General features: G+C 45.5%; 1 protein-coding gene across 1 annotated transcript; it reads left to right on the top strand.

Annotated features, from left to right (window-relative positions):
* The first annotated feature begins 19107 nt into the window (after positions 1 to 19107).
* LOC101771079 (thaumatin-like protein 1b) lies at positions 19108 to 21476 on the top strand. Its single transcript, XM_004983337.2, has 3 exons — positions 19108 to 19391; positions 19502 to 20198; positions 20837 to 21476. The coding sequence occupies exons 1-3, from the start codon at positions 19334 to 19336 to the stop codon at positions 21252 to 21254; spliced, it is 1173 nt and encodes a 390-aa protein (XP_004983394.1). The 5' UTR covers positions 19108 to 19333; the 3' UTR covers positions 21255 to 21476.
* Positions 21477 to 21844: the final 368 nt, after the last annotated feature.

Genomic DNA, 21844 nt, shown 5'->3' on the forward strand with positions numbered 1-21844 from the left:
GCTTTCGGTTTCTTCGACAATGTTGGCAGATAATTCATTTTGTGATACATCATCTGGGTGACACTCTCGTCGGGGGGTTCTTGGTTGATGTTGTTCACCTTCTTCCCCATTGTTAATCAAGGCGAAGAGTTCTCTTTCTGGAGTATAGCTGTTAGAGCTTGAGGTGATAAATTCTGTAGAGCCATCTTCTTTATAGATTGGTGATAGGGGTGTTCCCTCTTGGTATGGTAGGATCTCAAGATTGGCGATCATACGTGACTTATCATTCTGGTCAAGGAAGGACGGCTTCATGCCTAGCCAGTAGACGAATCTACCTTGGGGAGTTGAAGTAAGCACCAGGCCCTGCTGCGGACCTGATAAAGGGGTTTCTTCAATGGAATCCGAGTAGAAATCGAGATTGTGGTCTTCAATTGTCTCTGATCCAGATTGTGATTTGGATCAGGTTGCTTGATAAACCAAAGCCATGTCTCAGAGTCCAAATGGGAATTGACTCGAAGTTTGATTCGGTCAAAGCGATTGCCTGTTTCCCTGCTCGTGGGAGCCAGTCTGAGTTGTTGTAGAGTCCGAGTTGTACTCGAGCTCGCTATTTGTCAGATTGAAAATTTTGTTGAATATCTGAACGAAATCCTCCGTAGCTTGTCGACGAAGGGTGACGTCAAGTCGCTTCTTCTCTGGAGCCTCTACAATGTAGCGGTGGAAACTTCCATCGCCATTGGCAATGCAGACCCAGGAGCCCAAGACGAAAGTCGCGCCAGCTTTGAATGTGATCATAGGCTTGATGACGATTTGATTCATCGAACTCGCCTGGAGGATTTTGGCGACTTCCCCTACCTGGCATGCCAGATGTTGGTGTTTTAACCCGGCAACCTACCTAGGGAATACCCAAGGTAGAGTTTTTGGTTGGTGGGTGTCGCCGAAATCAGGAGCTCGATGGCGTATGTAGGCACACGATTTAGACAGGTTCAGGCTACTAGATCACGTAATACCCTACGTCCTGTATGTTGTTTGCTTGTATTCAATTGAACTTATCTTGAGGGGGTCCCTGCCCGCCCTTATATACTGGGGGAGCAGGGTAACAGTGTAGTTGTCATACAGCAGTACTAGTCGAATTCGACTAGAGAGTTCTACTCTAACTCGGAGGAATAGTTTCCATGTCTTTGACTAGTCCCCTGGAGTCCATGTAGACTATGCCACCCTGTACCGTAGTCTCCATGTCTTGATACGATTCGGTGTATGTCTCCTAGTGTGGGTCCGTAAAAGTCTTCTAGTGGGCCCATAGGTGTATGGCCGACAGCACCTCCCCTAGGGTTGAAGCATCGCCATGGAGAGGAGGCCGAATGTCTCTGGTGGAGTGGAGTGGCTCGGACTGGAGGAGGAGGAAGAGCTCGCTGACTGGCAATTTTATAGGGGAGGAGATTTTGTCCCAGTTCGAAATTTCAACCGGGACAAAATACAACCCCTTTTATCCCAGTTGGTGGTTTAGTCCCAGTTGAAAGCTTCAACCGGGACAACGTTGGAATTACCAACCAGGAGTAAACCTTTTGTCCCTGTTGGAGTTTCCAACCGGGATAAAAGGGGGGTGGCGTCGCTGCGAAATTTCTAGCCGTTACAACCAGGACTAATGGGGGGCTTTAGTCCCAGTTGGTATTTACAACCGGGACTAAAGCTCCCCCTGTGCTGGCCTTCGGTGACGCGCCACTTTTACTCACGGTCCAAATATTAACCAGGATAAAAGGGGGTGGATGGAAGGTCAGTCCTCTACTAGTGGAGGCTGGATTCGGTCTCTACAGATAGAGATTCTTCCTACCATTTTTGAGGTTGATTTCTTTTAACTTCGACCTCCCGTGTCCTAGCCATGCAAAATGTTGGTGACTAGTAACCCACTCAAGACACCATGCCCAACTAGCTTCAGCGACTAATCTCACTTAATTCTTGAGCAGATAAGCACACCATTCTTTTGTTTTTTTTTTTTGGAGAGGAGCACACCATTTAGCTTGTCTCATCAAAGAATAAAGCAAGAATGAAAGAGTGCTGGCGCACAACCCAACCACTACCAAACATATGGCCAGCCCTCAACAATTGGGCACAACCTAACCACTACAAAACATATGGCCAGCCCTCAACAATTGGGTTGGGCTTTCCCTAACTAAGTCGTCTATCACCATCCCAAAGCCTACCTGATTTATGCCCGTTTTCTTTGATGTGGCCCAAGCTGGCATAGTGGTAGTAATCTTCATGTAAAAATTATGTTTTCGCAACTAGTCTGGAGAGGTGGAAATCACTCAACTTTCGCTATAGCACAAATCACCAAACAAAATAAAAGTTATGCATTGTACCCATATGTCAGCTTCTAATATGGACTTCCTCTCTCGGCTCATCATCTGTCTCTAGTCTCTACCATGGACGAGCTGTTTGTGCTAGTATGACGAGCTTGGCAACAATCTCATCTTCAAGACACTGTCATTGGTTATGTTTGTAATGGTTAGTGATGAGGACATCAACACTAACGATACATCCACGCCGATACAAGTACCAATTTCTGGTCCCATTACTCGTGCTTCTGCTCATCAACTCAACCATCAGGTGAGTACACTCTTGAGTTCATGTCCATCATATTTAGACCATGTAGACATGTGCATTCTTGCTTTGCTTAGAAACTAGGGAGAAGACCGAAAGGGAAAAAGGATTCGTGCAGGCTGAATTCGGACTGCAGAACAACATCAATTTGTGATGGTCACCACGGTCCTATACGGACTCGGATTGTGATGTTCAAGTATTTCATGGAATCCTTATGAAGTCTATTTTCATATAGATCTAGATTCATGTCCATATCTTTTCTGAGGCGGCCGCAATGATCAAATTACTACCAACAGGTTTTTCTGTCCAAGGTGCTGCGTCGCCTTATTTTGGCCTAATGGGCCGTGTATCAAGTTGGGTCTATTAGGAACACGTCCTAGGGTTGGAGAATGACCCCAACACCCTTGTGGTCATCCTCCCACATTCTTATACACCATAGCCGCCATCAAGAACACTCGGGTTTTGTTTAGATCAAGTTTAGCTCTCGCTACTTACTTGTAAGCGCGCATGCTAGATCAGCCGCCTGTCTTCTTATCTTCGGAACCCCACCAAATTGGAGATTGAGTTTGAAACCTTCATTTACATCTAGTAATTCAGTTGTCGTTCTACTTGTTCTTGCTAGTTCTTCGATTGCTTGCAGGATGAGTGCCCTAGCGGTCGGGATGTCGCGCTCCACAAGATCGCGACAGCCATTGGAGGTGGTGTATTGGTTTGCTAAGTGCAGCATCCTTGGAAGGTTGTAGTCGGTCGTGACATCATCTCCATCACATCGAGTATCTACGCCCCTCTCATCGAAAGATCGGGAATTAACCCTACGGGTTCACATCAGTTGGTAATCAGAGCAAGGTTGATCGGTGAGAGATTTCCAATCCTTCGCTGTTTTTAATTTCCTATAGTCCAGGAAAAAGCCCAAAAAAATTAGTAGAACAGTTTCCCTTAATCCTAAAGACCCTTTGAGCCTTTTACTAGTGCTGCTTAGTTAGGGTTTGTTGAGTCTTCGATTGCATCGGTTCTGTTGAACTGCTGGTCTTAGTGTCTATTCCTTTAGAGTTTTGAGTTCTATCATGTTTTGGTCACCACGAGATCCACCATCACCATATACATCTTTGCTATGTTTTTGCCACCATGAATCCATATGATGTCCGATTTGGGAGTTTAAATACAATCTGGAAAGTTGAAGTTGTCTTCTTTCCAACGGATCTGACCTTGCAGCAAAATTCGTTCCGAGCGCTCCACAATCTTCTTAGAGATTTCTGCATCGTTGTATTAACAAGAGCTGTTAAATCTGAATTTGAAGGGGTTGTGTGTAATAGCCTTATTGTTTGGGTTGTCGTAGGACCAAACAAAGATTTAGGCCCCCAAAAAAACAAAAAGAAAGAAAAAGAAGAAAAAAGAAAAAAAGAGACCAAAGAAGGAGAAGAAAGAAGGGGTTGAATCTGTTGTTTTTCTTCGTGTTGTGCTAGTTGCTCTTTTTCAGTGACTACCTTTGTACTTAGGCTCATGTCTCTAGCATGGTTTAGCCTAGGACCAGCATGGTACCACCATTGAACGTTTACTCATCTTGCTTTTGTGACTAACGTGGTGCTAGTACTTCCTTGCTTCAGCCCACCTACAACTCCACATATTCGACTACAACAGGTCTTGTTGTTACGGCACCAATACACTTCATTCCATGGTTGCAGACTTGTTGGTTGCCGTCACCTCCTGTTGAGCAAGGTAAGAATTGGTAAGAGCTTGTGTAACAGGTTGAGAGTGAGCGCCTTGTAGTAGCTACATCCTAATAGTTGTAGGGCTTTTATTTCTTCACCTTTTTTCTTGTTGCCTTTGGTAGTCTAACCATGATAGGATCAGAGGATGGTGAGAATATGCCACGTTCTCCCCGCACAAAGGGCATCATACAACATTTTGAAAAGCTAGTAAAGGGGCATACAGAAGGACTTGATAATGACTTGCAAGTGACGAATGACAAGATTGGGCAATTGGAGGCCACACAGATCCACACCAACAGCAAGCTTAAAGGGGTGGAGGCGTCGGTTGCTCGTATTGACAAGAGTCTTGCTGCTCTTTTGAGGTGTTTTGATGAGATGCATGCTAAAACCATTGATGAGCGTGATCAAGATAACAAGAAGGATGAGTGCGTCAAGAAAAATTGGGGTGACTATGTTGCTGATACTGAACAAAATGACCAAGACGCTCATGATCGTCGACAGCTACATACTAATCGTAGAGGTATGGGTGGTTACCGGTGACGTGAGGTATATAATAATGATGATGCTTTCAGTAAGATAAAATTTAAGATACCTCATTTTGATGGTAAATATGATCCTGATGTATGCATTACCTGGGAGATTGCTATTGATCAAAAGTTTGCATGTCATGAATTTTCTGAGAATACACGTGTTAGGGATGCTACTAGTGAGTTCACTGATTTTACTTCTGTTTGGTAGATAGAACATGGCAAGAAAAATCCTAATAACATGCCACAAACTTTGGATGCTTTGAAACGGGTCATGCGAGCTAGATATGCACGTGATCAGTTAAAGAAGTTGCAACAATTGAGATAGGGTACTAAAAGTGTAGAGGAGTATTAACAGGAATTACAAATGGGTATGTTACGTTGTAATTTAGAGGAGGGTGACGAACCTGCTATGGCCAGATTTTTGGGCGGATTAAATAGAGAAATTTATTACATCCTTGCTTATAAAGATTATAATAATGTAACTCATTTGTTTCATCTTGCTTGTAAAGCTAAAAGGGAAGTATAGGGACGACGTGCTAACATGAAGTCTAATATTTCTGCAGGAAAATCTACATCATGGCAGCCACGCATGACTACCACCCTAACCGGATGTGCACATCCACTCACTCCCCCGCCGAGTTGACTAGCACCACCGCCTCCCTCCAGTGACAAACCACGTGGTTCTCCCACAAATTCAGCAACCAAATCTGTCCAGAAACCAGCCACTAGCGCCTCTTCAGTTGCATCCACAAGTAAAACACAAGAAGTTCAATGCCATCGTTGCAAGGGCTATGGACACGTGTAGCATGACTATCCTAGCAAACGTGTTTTGGTAGTCAAAGAGGATGGTGGGTATTCCTCTACTAGTGATTTTGATGAAGATACACTTGCCTTGCTTGCTGCTAACCATGCAGGTAGGGAGGAACAAACAGTAGAGAAAATTGGTGCAGAGGATGTAGAGCATTATGAGAGCCTCATTGTGCAGCGTGTGCTTAGTGCACAAATGGAGAAGGCGGAGCAGAATGAGCGGTATACACTATTTCAAATAAAGTGTGTCATTAAAGAGCGTTCGTACCGTTTGATCATTGATAGAGGTAGTTGCAACAACTTGGCTAGCAGGGATATGGTGGAGAAGCTTGCACTTACAATGAAACCGCACCCACATCCATATCACATTCGATGTTTGAACAACAGTGGTAAGGTAAAGGTAACCAAGCTGGTACAAGTTAATTGTGCTATTGGCTCGTATCGTGATGTTGTTGAATGTGACGTTGTGCCTATGGAAGCTTGTAATATTTTGCTAGGTAGACCATGGCAATTTGATACGGATTGTATGCATCATGGTAGATCAAATCAGTATTCCCTCATACACAATGATAAGAAAATTATTTTGCGTCCTATGTCTCCTGAAGCTATTGTGCGTGATGATGTTGCTAAAACAACAAAAGCCAAAACTGAGAACAATAAAAATGCCAAATCTATTGGAAGTAAGAAAGATGAGATAAGATTGAAAGGACATTATTTGCTTGCTACTAAATTCGATATTAATAAATTGGTTGCTTCCACTTCTGTTGCCTATGCTATGGTATGCAAGGATGCTTTGATTTCAATTCACGATATGCAGCATTCTTTGCCCCCTACTGTTGCTAACGTTTTGCAAGAGTATTCTAATATTTTTCTAAGTGAGATACCAGCGGCGCTGCCACCAATACGAGGGATTGAGCACCAAATTGATCTTATTCCTGGTGCATCTTTGTCAAACCGTGTGCCATACAAAAAAAATCTAGAGGAAACAAAAGAAATTTAGCGACAAGTGCAAGAACTACTCGACAAAGGTTATGTACATGAATCTCTTAGTCCTTATGTTGTTCCAATTATTTTAGTGCCTAAGAAAGATTGAACATGGTATATGTGTGTTGATTGTAGAGCTATTAATAATATCACCATTCAATATCGACACCCTATTCCACATTTAGATGATATGCTTGATGAATTGAGTGGTGATGTTGTGTTTTCATGGTTGATTTGCGTAGTGGGTACCACCAGATTTGCATGAAATTGGGAGATAAATGGAAAATTATTTTCAAAACTAAGTTTGGTTTATATGAGTGGTTAGTCATGCCTTTTAGGTTAACTAATGCACCTAGTACTTTTATGATATTAATGGATGAGGTTTTGCGTGCTTTCTTGGAAAATTTATTGTAGTCTACTTGATGATATATTGATTTACAACAAATCTATGGATGAACATCGTGATCACTTACTTGTTGTTTTTAATACTTTACGAGATGCACGTTTATTTGGTAACCTTGAGAAGTGCACCTTTTGCACCGATCGAGTGTTTTTCTCGGCTATGTTGTGACTCCACAGGGAATTGAGGTCGATCAAGCCAAGGTAGAAGCTATACAGGGATAGCTTGTACCAAAGACTATCACACAAGTACTGAGTTTCCTAGGTTGCTAGTTTCTATCGCCGTTTTGTGAAGGATTTCGACACCATTGCTGCACCTTTGAATGAGTTTACAAAGAAGGAAGTGCCTTTTAGTTGTGGCAAAGTACAAGAGAACTCCTTCAACATGCTGAAAGATAAGTTGACACATGCACCCCTCCTCCAACTTCCTGATTTTAATAAGACTTTTGAGCTTGAATGTGATGCTAGTGGAATTGGATTGGGTGGTGGACAAACCTGTAGCAATATTTAGTGAAAAATTGAGCAGGCCTGTTCTAAATTATTCTACTTATGATAAGGAATTGTATGCTCTTGTTCGCACATTAGAAACATGGCAGCATTACTTGTGGCTCAAAAAGTTTGTTATCCATTCTAATCATGAATCTTTGAAGCATATTCATAGTCAAGGAAAATTGAACTTTAGACATGCCAAGTGGGTTGAATTTATTGAATCTTTTCCTTATGTTATTAAGCACAAGAAAGGGAAAGAGAATATCATTGCTGATGTTTTGTCTAGGAGATATACCTTGCTGAATAACCTTGATTACAAAATCTTTGGATTAGAAACAATTAAAGACCAATATGTTCATGATGCTGATTTTAAAGATGTGTTGCTGCATTGTAAAGATGGGAAAGGTGTTGGAATACGAGGTAGGCTACGCTAGCGCAAATCAAAATTTCTACCGCGTATAAACCAGGAAGAACTGCCGTATAAGGATCACGGGATTACCACTCGACGCACTACTGGTGCGGAAGATGTAGATATGCGTCGGTGCAGTGAAGACGATCACGTAGTCGTACGTAGTCGATCAACGTAATCGTACGTAGTCGATCACGTCCAGCAGCTCCTCAGCAGCTCGTCCACGTGCACAGCAAGATCGCCTCCGGTGCCGCGGCTCGTCGTCGGCTCGTCGTGGCTCGTCGGCGGCTCGTCGATGGCTTGTCCAAGTGCTGCAGGCGCAACACCTCCAAGGTATCCACACGTGCAGGGAGGAAGCGTCGCAAGCCGGACTGCTAGATCCGCGAGTTGCAACAGGCGAGGGCGTGGGAGGCGCGGCAAGTGTGTTCAGCCAAAAGGTGTGTCACCCTAGGGCGCCCCCACCCCTCTATTTATAGGGGTTCCTGATGGGCCTCTGGATCCGAGGCCCATTAGTACTCCTAAACCTAATCCAACTCGGATCAATTCCGAATTGGGCTTCCAGCCCCTTAAGTGTGCGACCCTTTGGGTTCGGATACGTATAGACATGGCCCGAGTACTCCTACTCGGCCCAATAGTCGGTAGCGGCCTCTAGCAAGACGTGCCAACTCCTATACACACATGAAGATCATATCAGACGAACCATCACAACATAATATACATGCTATTCCCTTTGCCTCACGATATTTGGTCTAGCTTCAAGCCGACCGCTCTTTCTCGATCCTGTGATTCGGAATCCCTTTGTAGGTTAACTCTTAACCGTACGTAGCATGGCCATGCATTTTCAGATCCGATCACTCGAGGGGCCCAGAGATATCACTCTCAATCAGAGAGGGGCAAATCCCATCTTGATTGACCATGTCTCATAGCATGCTTCTTGACAAACCCGAAAGCTACCTTTATAACTACCCTGTTACGGCGTAGCGTTTGATAGCCCCTAAGTAGGTCGATCCACATCTAGAATACATGCGACAATCTCAGGTCTAAGGACAAAGCGTATATGTTGTTTAAAGAGAGAACTACTTCTCGTGTTGGGTCAGTCCTAACACATGTCTCAACATGTGTCCACATTATTAGTTCAACATCTCCATGTCCATGACTTGTGAAACATAGTCAACAACTAATACATGTGCTAGTCTAATATTCATGTGTGTCCTCACATGAACTCCGACTAGGGACAACTTTAGAATAACCATACAAGTAAAGAGTTTCACATACAATTCACATAATTGCAAATCAATTCAAGTAGCCTTTAATGGATATTCAATGAACACAATATACAAATCATGAATACAAATGGAATATCATCATCTCTATGATTGCCTCTAGGGCATACCTCCAACAGTCTCCCACTTGCACTAGAGTCAATCTAGAAGGTACCTAATACCCATAGCTCTTACATGCGCATCATGCTTAGCCTGCGGGAGTGGTTTTGTCAACGGATCAGAAATGTTCAGATCCGTGTGTATTTTGCATATCTTGATCTCACCCCGGTTAACGAAGTCTCGAATGAGATGAAATTGCCGCATTACGTGTTTGTTCTTCTGGTGGTTCCTTGGCTCCTTTGCTTGCGCAATTGCCCCATTATTATCACAGTAGAGATTCAATGGGCTGGACGCATTCGGGAACACACCAAGCTCAATGAGGAAATTCCTTATCCAAACACCTTCCTTCGCGGCTTCCGAAGCCGCGATGTACTCGGCTTCTGTCGTAGAATCGGCCACCGTCTCCTGCTTGGAACTCTTCCAACTAACAGCACCACCATTTAGCGTGAACACAAATCCTGATTGTGACTTTGAATCGTCTCTGTCGGTTTGGAAACTAGCATCGGTGTAACCTGTTACAACGAGCTCCTCCTGACCTCCATAGACGAGGAACATATCTTTAGTCCTTCTCAAGTACTTAAGAATGTTTTTCACCGCTGTCCAGTGACTCTCACCTGGATCAGATTGGTGTCTACTTGTCATACTTAGCGCATATGAAACATCTGGGCGAGTACTTATCATTGCATACATGATAGATCCAATAGCCGAGGCATATGGCACTCTACTCATGCGATCCCGCTCATCAGCAGTCGAAGGACACTGAGTCTTGCTGAGATGTATGCCATGTGACATAGGCAAGAACCCTTTCTTTGCCTCTTCCATGCTGAACCGCTTCAACACTTTGTCAATGTAAGTATCTTGGCTTAAACCTATAAGCCTTCTCGATCTATCTCTATAGATCTTAATGCCCAGAATATATGCCGCTTCCCCTAAGTCCTTCATTGAAAAACTATTTTTCAGTGAAGTCTTTACAGACTCAAGCATAGGAATATTATTTCCAATCAGTAATATGTCATCCACATATAAGATTAGAAATATTACAGAGCTCCCACTAACCTTCTTGTAAACACAAGACTCTTCTTCGTTCTTGGTGAAGTCAAACCCTTTGACCACTTCATCAAAACGAATGTTCCAACTCCTAGATGCTTGCTTCAATCCATAAATGGATCTCTGAAGCTTGCATACCTTTCCAGCATTTTTCGGATCGACAAAACCCTCGGGCTGTATCATATACACGTCCTCAGCTAGGTTTCCATTCAGGAAAGCTGTCTTGACATCCATCTGCCATATCTCATAATCGAAATATGCAGCTATAGCTAGAATAATCCGAATGGACTTAAGCATCACTACGGGCGAGAAGGTCTCGTCGTAGTCAACTCCTTGAACTTGTCGAAAACCTTTTGCGACAAGTCGTGCTTTATAGATGTGAACATTTCCATCCATGTCCTTTTTCTTCTTATAGATCCACTTGCACTCTATGGCTTTAACACCATCAGGCGGGTCAACCAAGTTCCAAACTTGATTGTCTCCCATGGACTCTATTTTGGATTGCATGGCACTCTGCCATTTTTTGGAGTCTGGGTCCATCATTGCTTCTGCATATGTCGCAGGCTCATCATTGTCCAACAATAATATTTCTCGCATTTCGCGGAGCCTTGCTGACCTTCGTGGTTGTGGCGGTGCTTCTCTTGCCATGGGTATCTCAACTTGTTCTGCTACGTTAGCATCACTCATTGATTCTTGCCCGATTGGCTCATCTTGAACTTCTTCAAGATGCACTGTCTTTCCACTCTTTTCTCCTTTGAGAAACTCTTTCTCTAGGAAAACCCCGTTCCGAGCGACAAACACTTTGCCTTCTGATCGGTTGTAGAAATAATATCCCAAAGTTTCCTTTGGATATCCCACGAAAATGCACTTATCCGACTTGGGTGTGATCTTGTCCGACTGAAGTCGCTTGACAAACACTTCACATCCCCAAATCTTTAGAAAAGACAGACTAGGAACCTTTCCAGTCCATATCTCATATGGTGTCTTAACTACGGATTTAGATGGTACCCTATTTAGTGTGAAAGCTGCTGTTTCTAGAGCGTATCCCCAAAATGACAACGGTAGGTCCGACTGGCTCATCATTGATCGAACCATGTCTAACAAAGTTCGATTACGTCGCTCGGACACACCGTTTCTCTGAGGTGTTCCAGGCGGCGTAAGTTGTGGAACAATTCCGCAACTCTTTAGATGATTGCTAAACTCGTGGCTCAAATACTCGCCTCCACGATCAGATCGTAAGGCCTTAATTTTCTTGCCACGCTGATTTTCAACTTCATTCTGAAATTCCTTGAACTTTTCAAAGGTTTCAGACTTGTGCCTCATTAAGTAGACATAGCCATATCTACTAAAATCATCAGTAAAAGTTATGAAGTATTGGAATCCTCCTCTAGCCGTCGTGCTCATTGGTCCGCATACATCACTATGTACGAGTTCCAACAAGTCTACTGCTCTCTCAGGAAATCCTGTGAAAGGCATCTTGGTCATCTTGCCTAGCAAGCAAGCCTCACATGTCTCGTATGATTCAAAATCAAACGAAGTTAGAAGTCCATCAGAATGGAGCTTCTTCATGCGCTTTTCACTTATATGACCCAAACGACAATGCCACAAGTAGGTAGGACTCAAATCATTAGGCCGAGGCCTTTTAGCACTTACATTACAGACAGGTGAACCATCAAGATTTAAAACAAATAATCCATTCACAATGGGTGCAAAAGCCATAAACATATTATTCTTAGAGATCACACAACCATTGTTTTCACTCGCAAATGAATAACCATCCCTCATCAAACATGAAGGAGACAAAATGTTTCGACTTAAACTAGGAACAAAATAACAATTATTCAACTCCATAATAAATCCTGACGGGAGGTGGAGTTGCATCGTCCCGACGGTCAAAGCAGCAACTCTTGCATTATTGCCCACGCGGAAATCAACTTCTCCTCTTTCCACGCTTCTACTTCTTATCATTCCCTGCATCGAATTGCAAATATGAGCAACCGATCCGGTATCAAATACCCAAGAATTAATAACTGTATCAGCGAGAAATATGTTGTCTATAACATTAACAACAAGCGTACCTGAGGTAGAAGTACTCTTACTTCCGCCGTTCTTCAACGAAGCTAGGTACTGCTTGCAGTTTCTCTTCCAGTGACCAAGTTCATGACAGTAAAAGCACTCTTTATCTGGAGCAGGTCCAGCTTTAGCCTTGGGCGCTGGGTTTGGCTTGGACACTCCAGCCTTACCCTTCTTCTTCCAAGAATTGCCCTTCTTCTTGAAGGTAGGCTTGTTCTGTACAGCCATCACATGGCTGGTACTAGCGCTTTTCTTAATGTCTACCTCTGCTGTCTTGAGCATACCACACAGCTCATTCAGACCCTTCTCCGTCCCATGCATATGGTAGTTCGAGATGAAGTTCCCATAGCTAGGCGGAAGAGATGAGAGAATGAAGTCAGTGGCCAACTCTTTGCCCATTGGGAAGCCCAGCTTCTCCAATCGCTGAGTGTAACCAACCATCTTGATTACATGTGGTCCTACTGCTGCGCCTTCTGCTAACTTGCACTCCAGAAAGGCTTTGGACACATTGAACCTTTCGGTCCTAGCCTGTGTCTGGAACATGTCCTTGAGCGCCACGATCATATCGTAAGCCTCATGATTTGTTTCGAACTGCATCTGCAGCTCGGGTTCCATGCAAGCAAGCATAAGGCAGCTTACCTCAAGATTAGCATCAAATGCCTTCTTGTAAGCAGCCTTAACGGCAGCAGATGCATCATCAGCAGGTACTGGTGGTAGTGGGGTGTCTAGAACATCTTCCTTTTTCTCAGCCCTGAGAACAATTCTCAGGTTACGGATCCAATCCGAGTAGTTTGTTCCATTCAACTTGTCCTTCTCAAGGACCGAACGCAAAGCAAACGATGCGGTGGTGTTGCTAGGTGCCATTTAATCTACAACAAAAGTAATGCAAAATACACTAAGACAAACGTATCCATGATAGAGCAAATTACATTAAACTATTTTAACAGAATCTACTCCCACTAAAATCAATATCCCTCTATTGAAACTTAGTGATTCAGGATCCACAACTAACAAGTCTACTAGTGAGCTTTAGCATCACCGCTAGCAAACGAGGTAGATCGGTAAGCAACTTTTGCTAATCATATCACATATGACTCCTGTTGTTGGGTGACATCTCCATGTCTCGGTGCCCAACCTTTATGCCCCAAGGTCCTTAACCGTTAAGATAACCTTGTTAAGCAAACCAACCCTTATGCGTGTAAGTGTCCGACACAAACCCGTCTAGTCATGGAAAACTAGTGGCACCCTAATTTCATAGACCCACCACTAATTGTACAAGACATGGGACGGTGCAAGTTTTAGTTGGGAGGGCATACTAACTTAAACTTTGTGAGGGATCGTTCTACTTCTAACATCACAGCATGCAGAAAGTAAAACATAAACAGAATAGCATTCACACAGTTGTGACACAGTATGGCCCGTTTTTCATATGGTGATCTCCATCTCCATAGAACCTGTTCACCATGGTGATCTCCATCTCCATGTTCCATGTGCGCCATCCTCCTGGTGATGAGTCCTCCAAGAACTATGCTATTACGCCTAATAGCTAGTAAATAATCTAGTAATGAAGATTACATAGTTGCTTGGATCATCACAGATTGGTACGCAGACCATTAAATACAATAAGGTGACAACACATATGGCTCCTGCCGTGTTGTCGTACGCGCGACACGCAGGTCACGAATTAGTTACACACATGCATCACATACACAAGGGGGCCATACTGATCACAAGATACATGCATACATCCTGCAAAATAGAGTTAGGCGTCCTAACGTTCCAAACTTGGGAGGCCCGAAACTCCATCTTCCAAGCCGAATTTGGGAAATCTAATTTCGTCGAAAACGGCAAAGCCGTTGAAATTCATGTGTAACTTTTTCTGTAGATCAATTTTCGTATAGAAATCGCCCCGATCCGAGATCGTACCGAAAAGTTACGGCTGATTTACCGAAGCATGCGCATACGGCAAAATCCCGACCCCGGCAGTAGATCACATCTACTATTGCACATCTAATGCGCCTGGCGTATGACCCTGGATCTCGAGTTGACCAATCATATTGATCTTCCCTCATTGCAACTGGATTTACGTGTATCACTTAACTCCGATGGCGGAAACCGACCGGTAGGAGTATGTCGTTACACTACCATTGCAGCAAGGGCACGAAATCAGGACATAGATCAAACAGAGAACTCGCATATCTCCATATGCACACATCCCGAATTCAAAACTAAGCAGCTAAGGCTCTGATACCACTGTTGGAATACGAGGTAGGCTACGCTAGCGCAAATCAAAATTTCTACCGCGTATAAACCAGGAAGAACTGCCGTATAAGGATCACGGGATTACCACTCGACGCACTACTGGTGCGGAAGATGTAGATATGCGTCGGTGCAGTGAAGACGATCACGTAGTCGTACGTAGTCGATCAACGTAATCGTACGTAGTCGATCACGTCCAGCAGCTCCTCAGCAGCTCGTCCACGTGCACAGCAAGATCGCCTCCGGTGCTGCGGCTCGTCGTGGCTCGTCGGCGGCTCGTCGATGGCTTGTCCAAGTGCTGCAGGCGCAACACCTCCAAGGTATCCACACGTGCAGGGAGGAAGCGTCGCAAGCCGGACTGCTAGATCCGCGAGTTGCAACAGGCGAGGGCGTGGGAGGCGCGGCAAGTGTGTTCAGCCAAAAGGTGTGTCACCCTAGGGCGCCCCCACCCCTCTATTTATAGGGGTTCCTGATGGGCCTCTGGATCCGAGGCCCATTAGTACTCCTAAACCTAATCCAACTCGGATCAATTCCGAATTGGGCTTCCAGCCCCTTAAGTGTGCGACCCTTTGGGTTCGGATACGTATAGACATGGCCCGAGTACTCCTACTCGGCCCAATAGTCGGTAGCGGCCTCTAGCAAGACGTGCCAACTCCTATGCGCACACGAAGATCATATCAGACGAACTATCACAACATAATATACATGCTATTCCCTTTGCCTCACGATATTTGGTCTAGCTTCAAGCCGACCGCTCTTTCTCGATCCTGTGATTCGGAATCCCTTTGTAGGTTAACTCTTAACCGTACGTAGCATGGCCATGCATTTTCAGATCCGATCACTCGAGGGGCCCAGAGATATCACTCTCAATCAGAGAGGGGCAAATCCCATCTTGATTGACCATGTCTCATAGCATGCTTCTTGACAAACCCGAAAGCTACCTTTATAACTACCCTGTTACGGCGTAGCGTTTGATAGCCCCTAAGTAGGTCGATCCACATCTAGAATACATGCGACAATCTCAGGTCTAAGGACAAAGCGTATATGTTGTTTAAAGAGAGAACTACTTCTCGTGTTGGGTCAGTCCTAACACATGTCTCAACATGTGTCCACATTATTAGTTCAACATCTCCATGTCCATGACTTGTGAAACATAGTCAACAACTAATACATGTGCTAGTCTAATATTCATGTGTGTCCTCACATGAACTCCGACTAGGGACAACTTTAGAATAACCATACAAGTAAAGAGTTTCACATACAATTCACATAATTGCAAATCAATTCAAGTAGCCTTTAATGGATATTCAATGAACACAATATACAAATCATGAATACAAATGGAATATCATCATCTCTATGATTGCCTCTAGGGCATACCTCCAACAAAAGGATGGAACAAATTCATCGTTAGTGATGGATTTGTGTTTAGAGCTAACAAGCTATGCATTCCAGCTAGCTCTGTTCGTTTGTTGTTGCTGCAGGAAGCGCATGGAGGTGGCTTGATGGGGCATTTTGGAGCAAAGAAAACGGAGGATATCCTTGTTGGTCATTTCTTTTGGCCAAAGATAAGAAGAGATGTGGAGAGATTTGTTGCTCGTTGCACGACATGTCAGAAGGCTAAGTCATGGTTAAATCCACAAGGTTTGTACTTGCCTCTACCTGTTCCTAGTAGTCCTTAAGAAGATATTTCTATGGATTTTGTGTTGGGATTGTCAAGCACTATGAAGGGATGTGATAGTGTGTTGTGGTTTTTGATAGATTTTCTAAGATGGCACATTTCATACCATGTCATAAAACTGATGATGCTACTCATATTGCTAATTTATTCTTTCGAGAAATTGTTCGTTTGCATTTTATGCCTGACACAACTGTTTCTGATCGTGATGCTAAATTTCTTAGTCATTTTTGGAAGACTTTATGGGCGAAATTAGGGACTAAGCTTTTGTTTTCTACTACATGTCATTCCAAACTAATGGTCAAACTGAAGTTGTGAATAGAACTTTGTCTACTTAACATAAAGAAGAACATTAAGATGTGAGAAGATTGTTTACCTCATATTGAATTTTCTTATAATCGCTCGCTTCATTCTACTACAAAGATGTGCCCGTTTCATATTGTTTATGGTTTGTTGCCTCGTGCTCCTATTGATTTAATGTCTTTGCCATCTTCTGAAAACTAAATTTTGATACTACTAAGCGTGCTGAATTGATGTTAAAACTGCATGAAACAACTAAAGAAAACATAGAGCGTATGAATGCTAATATAAGTTTGCTACTGATAAAGTAAGAAAGAAACTAAAGTTTGAACCTGGAGATTTAGTTTGGTTGCATTTGAGAAAGGAAAGGTTTCCTGAATTGTGAAAATTTAAATTGCTGCCTCGAGCTGATGGACTGTTTAAAGTGCTAGAGAAAATTAATGACAATGCATATAGGCTAGATCTGCCTGCAGACTTTGGAGTTAGTCCCACCTTTAACGTTGTAGATTTAAAGTCGTATTTGAGAGAGGTTGAGTCGAGGATGCCTCAAATGTAAGAAGAGGAGGATGATGAGGACACCAACACCAACGATACATTCACGCCGACACAAGTACCAATTTCTGATCCCATTACTCGTGCTCGTGCTCGTGCTCATCAACTCAACCATCAGGTGAGTACACTCTTGAGTTCATGTCCATCATATTTATACCATGGAGACACGTGCACTCTTTTTTTTGCTGAGAAACAAGGGAGAACACTGAAAGGGAAAAGGATTCGCGCAGGCTGGATTCAGACTGCAGAACAATACCAAATTGTGATGGTCACCACGGTCGCATACGGACTCGGATTGGGACGTTCAAGTACTTTATGGAATCCTTATGAATTCTATTTTCATATGGATCTAGACTCCTATCCATATCTATTCTAAGGCGGCTGTAATGATCAAATTACTATTGAGAAGTTTTTGTGTCCAAGGTGTTGCGTCGTTTTATTTTGGCCCAATGGGCCGTATATCAAGTTGGGTCCATTAGGGACGCGTCCTAGGGTTGGAGCATGACCCCAACACCCTTGTGGTCGTCTTCCCATATTCTTATACACCAAAGCTGCTACCAGGAACACTCAAATTTTGTTTAGATCAAGTTTAGCTCTCGCTACTTGCTATTAAGTGCACGTGCTAGATCAGCCGTACATCTTCTTTTCTTCGGAACCCCACCAAATTGGAGATTGAGTTTGAAACCTTCATTTACATATAGTAATTCAATACTTATTGTACTTATTCTTGCTAGTTTTTCGATTGCTTGCAGGACGAGTGCCCTAGTAGCTGGGTGTCACGCTCCATAAGATCGCGGCAGCCATTGGAGGTGGTGTATCAGTTGCTAAGTGTAGCATTCTTGGAAGGCTGTAGTCGGACCGTGAACGTAGTCTCCATCCACCAATCAAGTTATCCCATGTCCTATCATTGAAAGATTGGGAATCAACCCTACGAGTTCACATCAGTTAGTTATTTTATCTAAGGTTTTTACCAATTTTTGTGTAATTAATCGTGTAAATATTTTAACCGTTGCTGTCATTATGAACTGGGTCGCAACTATAGAATGCCTGGTGTTTCATTAAAAAAAACCTACAGAATGCCTTTATGGCTCTATTGTTGTACGTGGCCTTTGTAGGAGTCATTAGTCTGTTTGCTTACAGCTAAAATAAACTAAAACTAGCAGCCAAATGACACGTTTTTCTTCAGATTTTTCTGGTGGCGCTTCTCCCACCGCTTCTATTTTTACTAAAACGCATAAGCTAGATCAAATCTGCTAGGAAGTGTTTTTTTATTTTTTTACAGCTATAAGCGCTTACCCCACCGCTACCCAACAGGGCCAGTAGCTGCCAGCCTGCCACAACCATTGTTGCTCACTTCGTATAGACGACCGTGTAATTTATCCTCCCCTTCTAATTCCCTCGCTACACACCCGTGCAACAAATAGAGATAATCCTACTATCAATCAAGAACAAGAACAGTGAAAGCCCATCCCCAAGCTTTCTCTTTTAGGGTCTGTTTGGCTCCAACGTGTTAAAGTTTAACACCCGTCACATCGGATGTTTGGATGCTAATTAGAAGTATTAAATATAGACTAATTACAAAACTAATTGCACAGTTGGAGTGTAATTCGCGAAACGAATCTATTAAGCCTAATTAGTCCATGATTTGACAATGTGGTGCTACAGTAACCATTTGCTAATGTTGGATTAATTAGGCTTAATGGAATCGTCTCGCGAATTAGCACAGGGTTCTGCAATTAATTTTATAATTAGCTTATGTTTAGTTCTTCTAATTATCATCCGAATATCCGATGTGACACTGTTAAAGTTTAGCACCTCGTATCCAAACACCCCCTTACCCAGGAAACAGGGGATCATAACAAAGGCGAAAAAAAGCGAGGTAAAGTGATTTGCTGCTATAAGTACAGCCTTAGCGCCTCCCCAAAGATTCCCTCTCCGCTCTTCCTCCTCACTCTGTCCTCCACTCCACCCATCTCATCCCTCCATCACAAGGCTGGTGGGAACGGTCACGCTACCACACCACCGGTACAGGCAGTAGTAACTGCACTGACACAGTGACACTGAACACGCTTCTTGCTCGTGCTCGCAGTTGCAGCTGCAGTCACTACCCTGTCACTGCATTGCCTCGAGGGGCAGCAATGGCGTCGCCAAGATCCGTGGCCGTCCTTGTGCTCGTGCTCTTCGCCTTGTGGAGAGGTAATGATTTTTTGGCAAATCCACATTGATGCTTCTTGCTTCTTCGAGATCTCGCGAGTTCGTCGGTAATGGCGGGTAAGCAAAAGCTGAAGCATTTCCGTTTCTGGCAGAGGGGGAGGCGGCGACGTTCACTTTCGTGAACCGGTGCGCGGACACGGTGTGGCCTGGCGTCCTGTCCAACGCCGGCAGCCCGCGGCTGGAGCCCACGGGGTTCGAGCTCGCGCCGGGCGCCGCCCGCGCGGTGCCGGCGCCGTCGGGCTGGTCCGGCCGCATGTGGGCGCGCACGGGCTGCACGCAGGACGGCGCCACGGGGCGGCTCGTCTGCGCCACGGGCGACTGCGGCTCCGGCGCCGCCGAGTGCGCGGGTGCGGGCGCCGCGCCGCCGGCCACGCTGGCCGAGTTCACGCTCGACGGCAGCGGCGGGCTCGACTTCTACGACGTCAGCCTCGTCGACGGCTACAACCTCCCCGTGCTCGTGGAGACCTCCGGTGGCGGGGGCTCCACCGGGCCCGCGTCGTGCGCGGCGGCCGGGTGCGCCGCGGACCTGAACGCGATGTGCCCCGCCGAGCTCCGGGCCGGCGGCGGCGCGGCGTGCCGGAGCGCGTGCGACGCGTTCGCGCGGCCCGAGTACTGCTGCAGCGGCGCCTTCGCGTCCCCGGCGGCGTGCCGGCCGACGGCCTACTCGCAGGTGTTCAAGACCGCGTGCCCGCGCTCCTACAGCTACGCCTTCGACGACCCCACCTCCACATTCACCTGCGGCGGCCGCCCCGACTACACCGTCACCTTCTGCCCCGGCGCCACCCCAAGGTCCGTCCGGCCATTCTCCCCCTCCATTGCCCAAATAATTGGTTCGTCCTTCGCATTGCAAGTTCTAGAGAGAGAAAATTAGAGACATTGAATGAGGATTTGGCACTGTGCTTCTGCCAAGCTGGTCTGGATCTTGGCTTGTGAAGGGGGGTTGATCTGCTGCGGCTCTGCTTTTACCGCTGTCTGCTAGCTAGTGTGTACACAGCCAGCTGCCATGCCAGCCTCCCGTGCTTCCTCTCTGCTGTCCTTTAGCTCACTAAAATTGTCAGAGATTTCTGACTAATTACTACAAAGAGCTTCAGCCATCAATTGGCTCCTCTTGTCACAACTCACAAGATTGGCATTGTCAGATTTCTGACTTTTCTGTGGGGAAGAAGTTAGGCAACTAATTAAAGGCATTATCTTATCTGACAACGTTAAGCTGCTTATCCTGTGTGACTAGAAAGGGGAAAGGCTAGGAATATTGGTTCTACAAGATCTTGGCATGAATGATCTTTTTATCTTTGGCTAAGCTTTTCTTTTCTCGCCCTTGTTTTCTAATAATAGTTCGCAATGCTTTTGCCCATTCGTTCAGTAATGAGCATGTGAACTGATCTTGCCCTGCTCCTGTTTGTGTCCGTGACGCCACGTGAGCGCAGCCAGAAGTCGACGACCATGCCGGGCGCCACGCCGACGACGGTACCGGGGACGACCACCACCACGACGGTGCCGGGCGCCACGCCGACGGCTGTGCCCGGGACGTCGTCGGTGCCGGGCGCGACGCCGGCCATGCCGACGGGGACCATGATGCCCGGCACGACGTTCACGGACGCCACCCCGGACAGCGCGATGCCGATGGGCGGCGGCGGCGGTCTCGGCATCGAGGGCGGGGAGCAAGGCAGCGTGCTCCTCGGCGGCAGCAGCAGCGAGGGCGGCGTCTCGTGGCTCGCCAACATGGCCACCGGAGACGCGTCCGCCGCCGCCGTTGCCCCGCTAGCCGCTTCGGCGCGGCTGTTGATGGCAGCGCCACTGGCGACGCTGCTCTGGCACCATTTGAGGCAGCTCCTGCTGCTGTAGGCTGTAATCTCGAATCTGTAGTGGTGGGATTAATTAGAGGAATTCGTTTGCAATTTGGGAATGGGGGAGATCCACAGGTTGAGACGACAGGGTTTGTGCATGGTGGTGTGTCTGTAGATGATGATTGATTGATGTTTAAGTTAGTCCCAGGATTAGATACTTGTGGCTTCTAACTAGTTTTAGTGGAAGAACGCATGAATGTTTAAGCTAATCCTTCTCCTGCTCGGCGCGCTTTGTTCGTTGTTTTGTTCTGTTCGTGGCTCGAGGTTGGCGGGGAACACGGGCAGGGGCGCAGGGCATGGGCTCCCGACTAGAATACTGGTGTGCGGTGTGCCAGTGGTGTATAACTGTGCACGTACCGCATCGCACGTACTCGTACGCCACATTAACTACGTGTCTACGTCTACGTAGGGCGTGCTGTGTCACTGTGTATTCGTGCAGTGGCTGTGGCAGGGCGTAGTGACGAAGTGGTCCGCACATGGGGCCGGGGCGCGGGTACCGAGGCCGCAAAGACGTAGGTAGGCCTCTCTGCTTTGGAGTGAGGCGAAAGGAGATTTGTTGCGACCTGCGACGTGGTGGGCATCGCCGCA

Source organism: Setaria italica, chromosome IX (assembly GCF_000263155.2).
Source record: "Setaria italica strain Yugu1 chromosome IX, Setaria_italica_v2.0, whole genome shotgun sequence".
NCBI lineage: Eukaryota > Viridiplantae > Streptophyta > Magnoliopsida > Poales > Poaceae > Setaria > Setaria italica.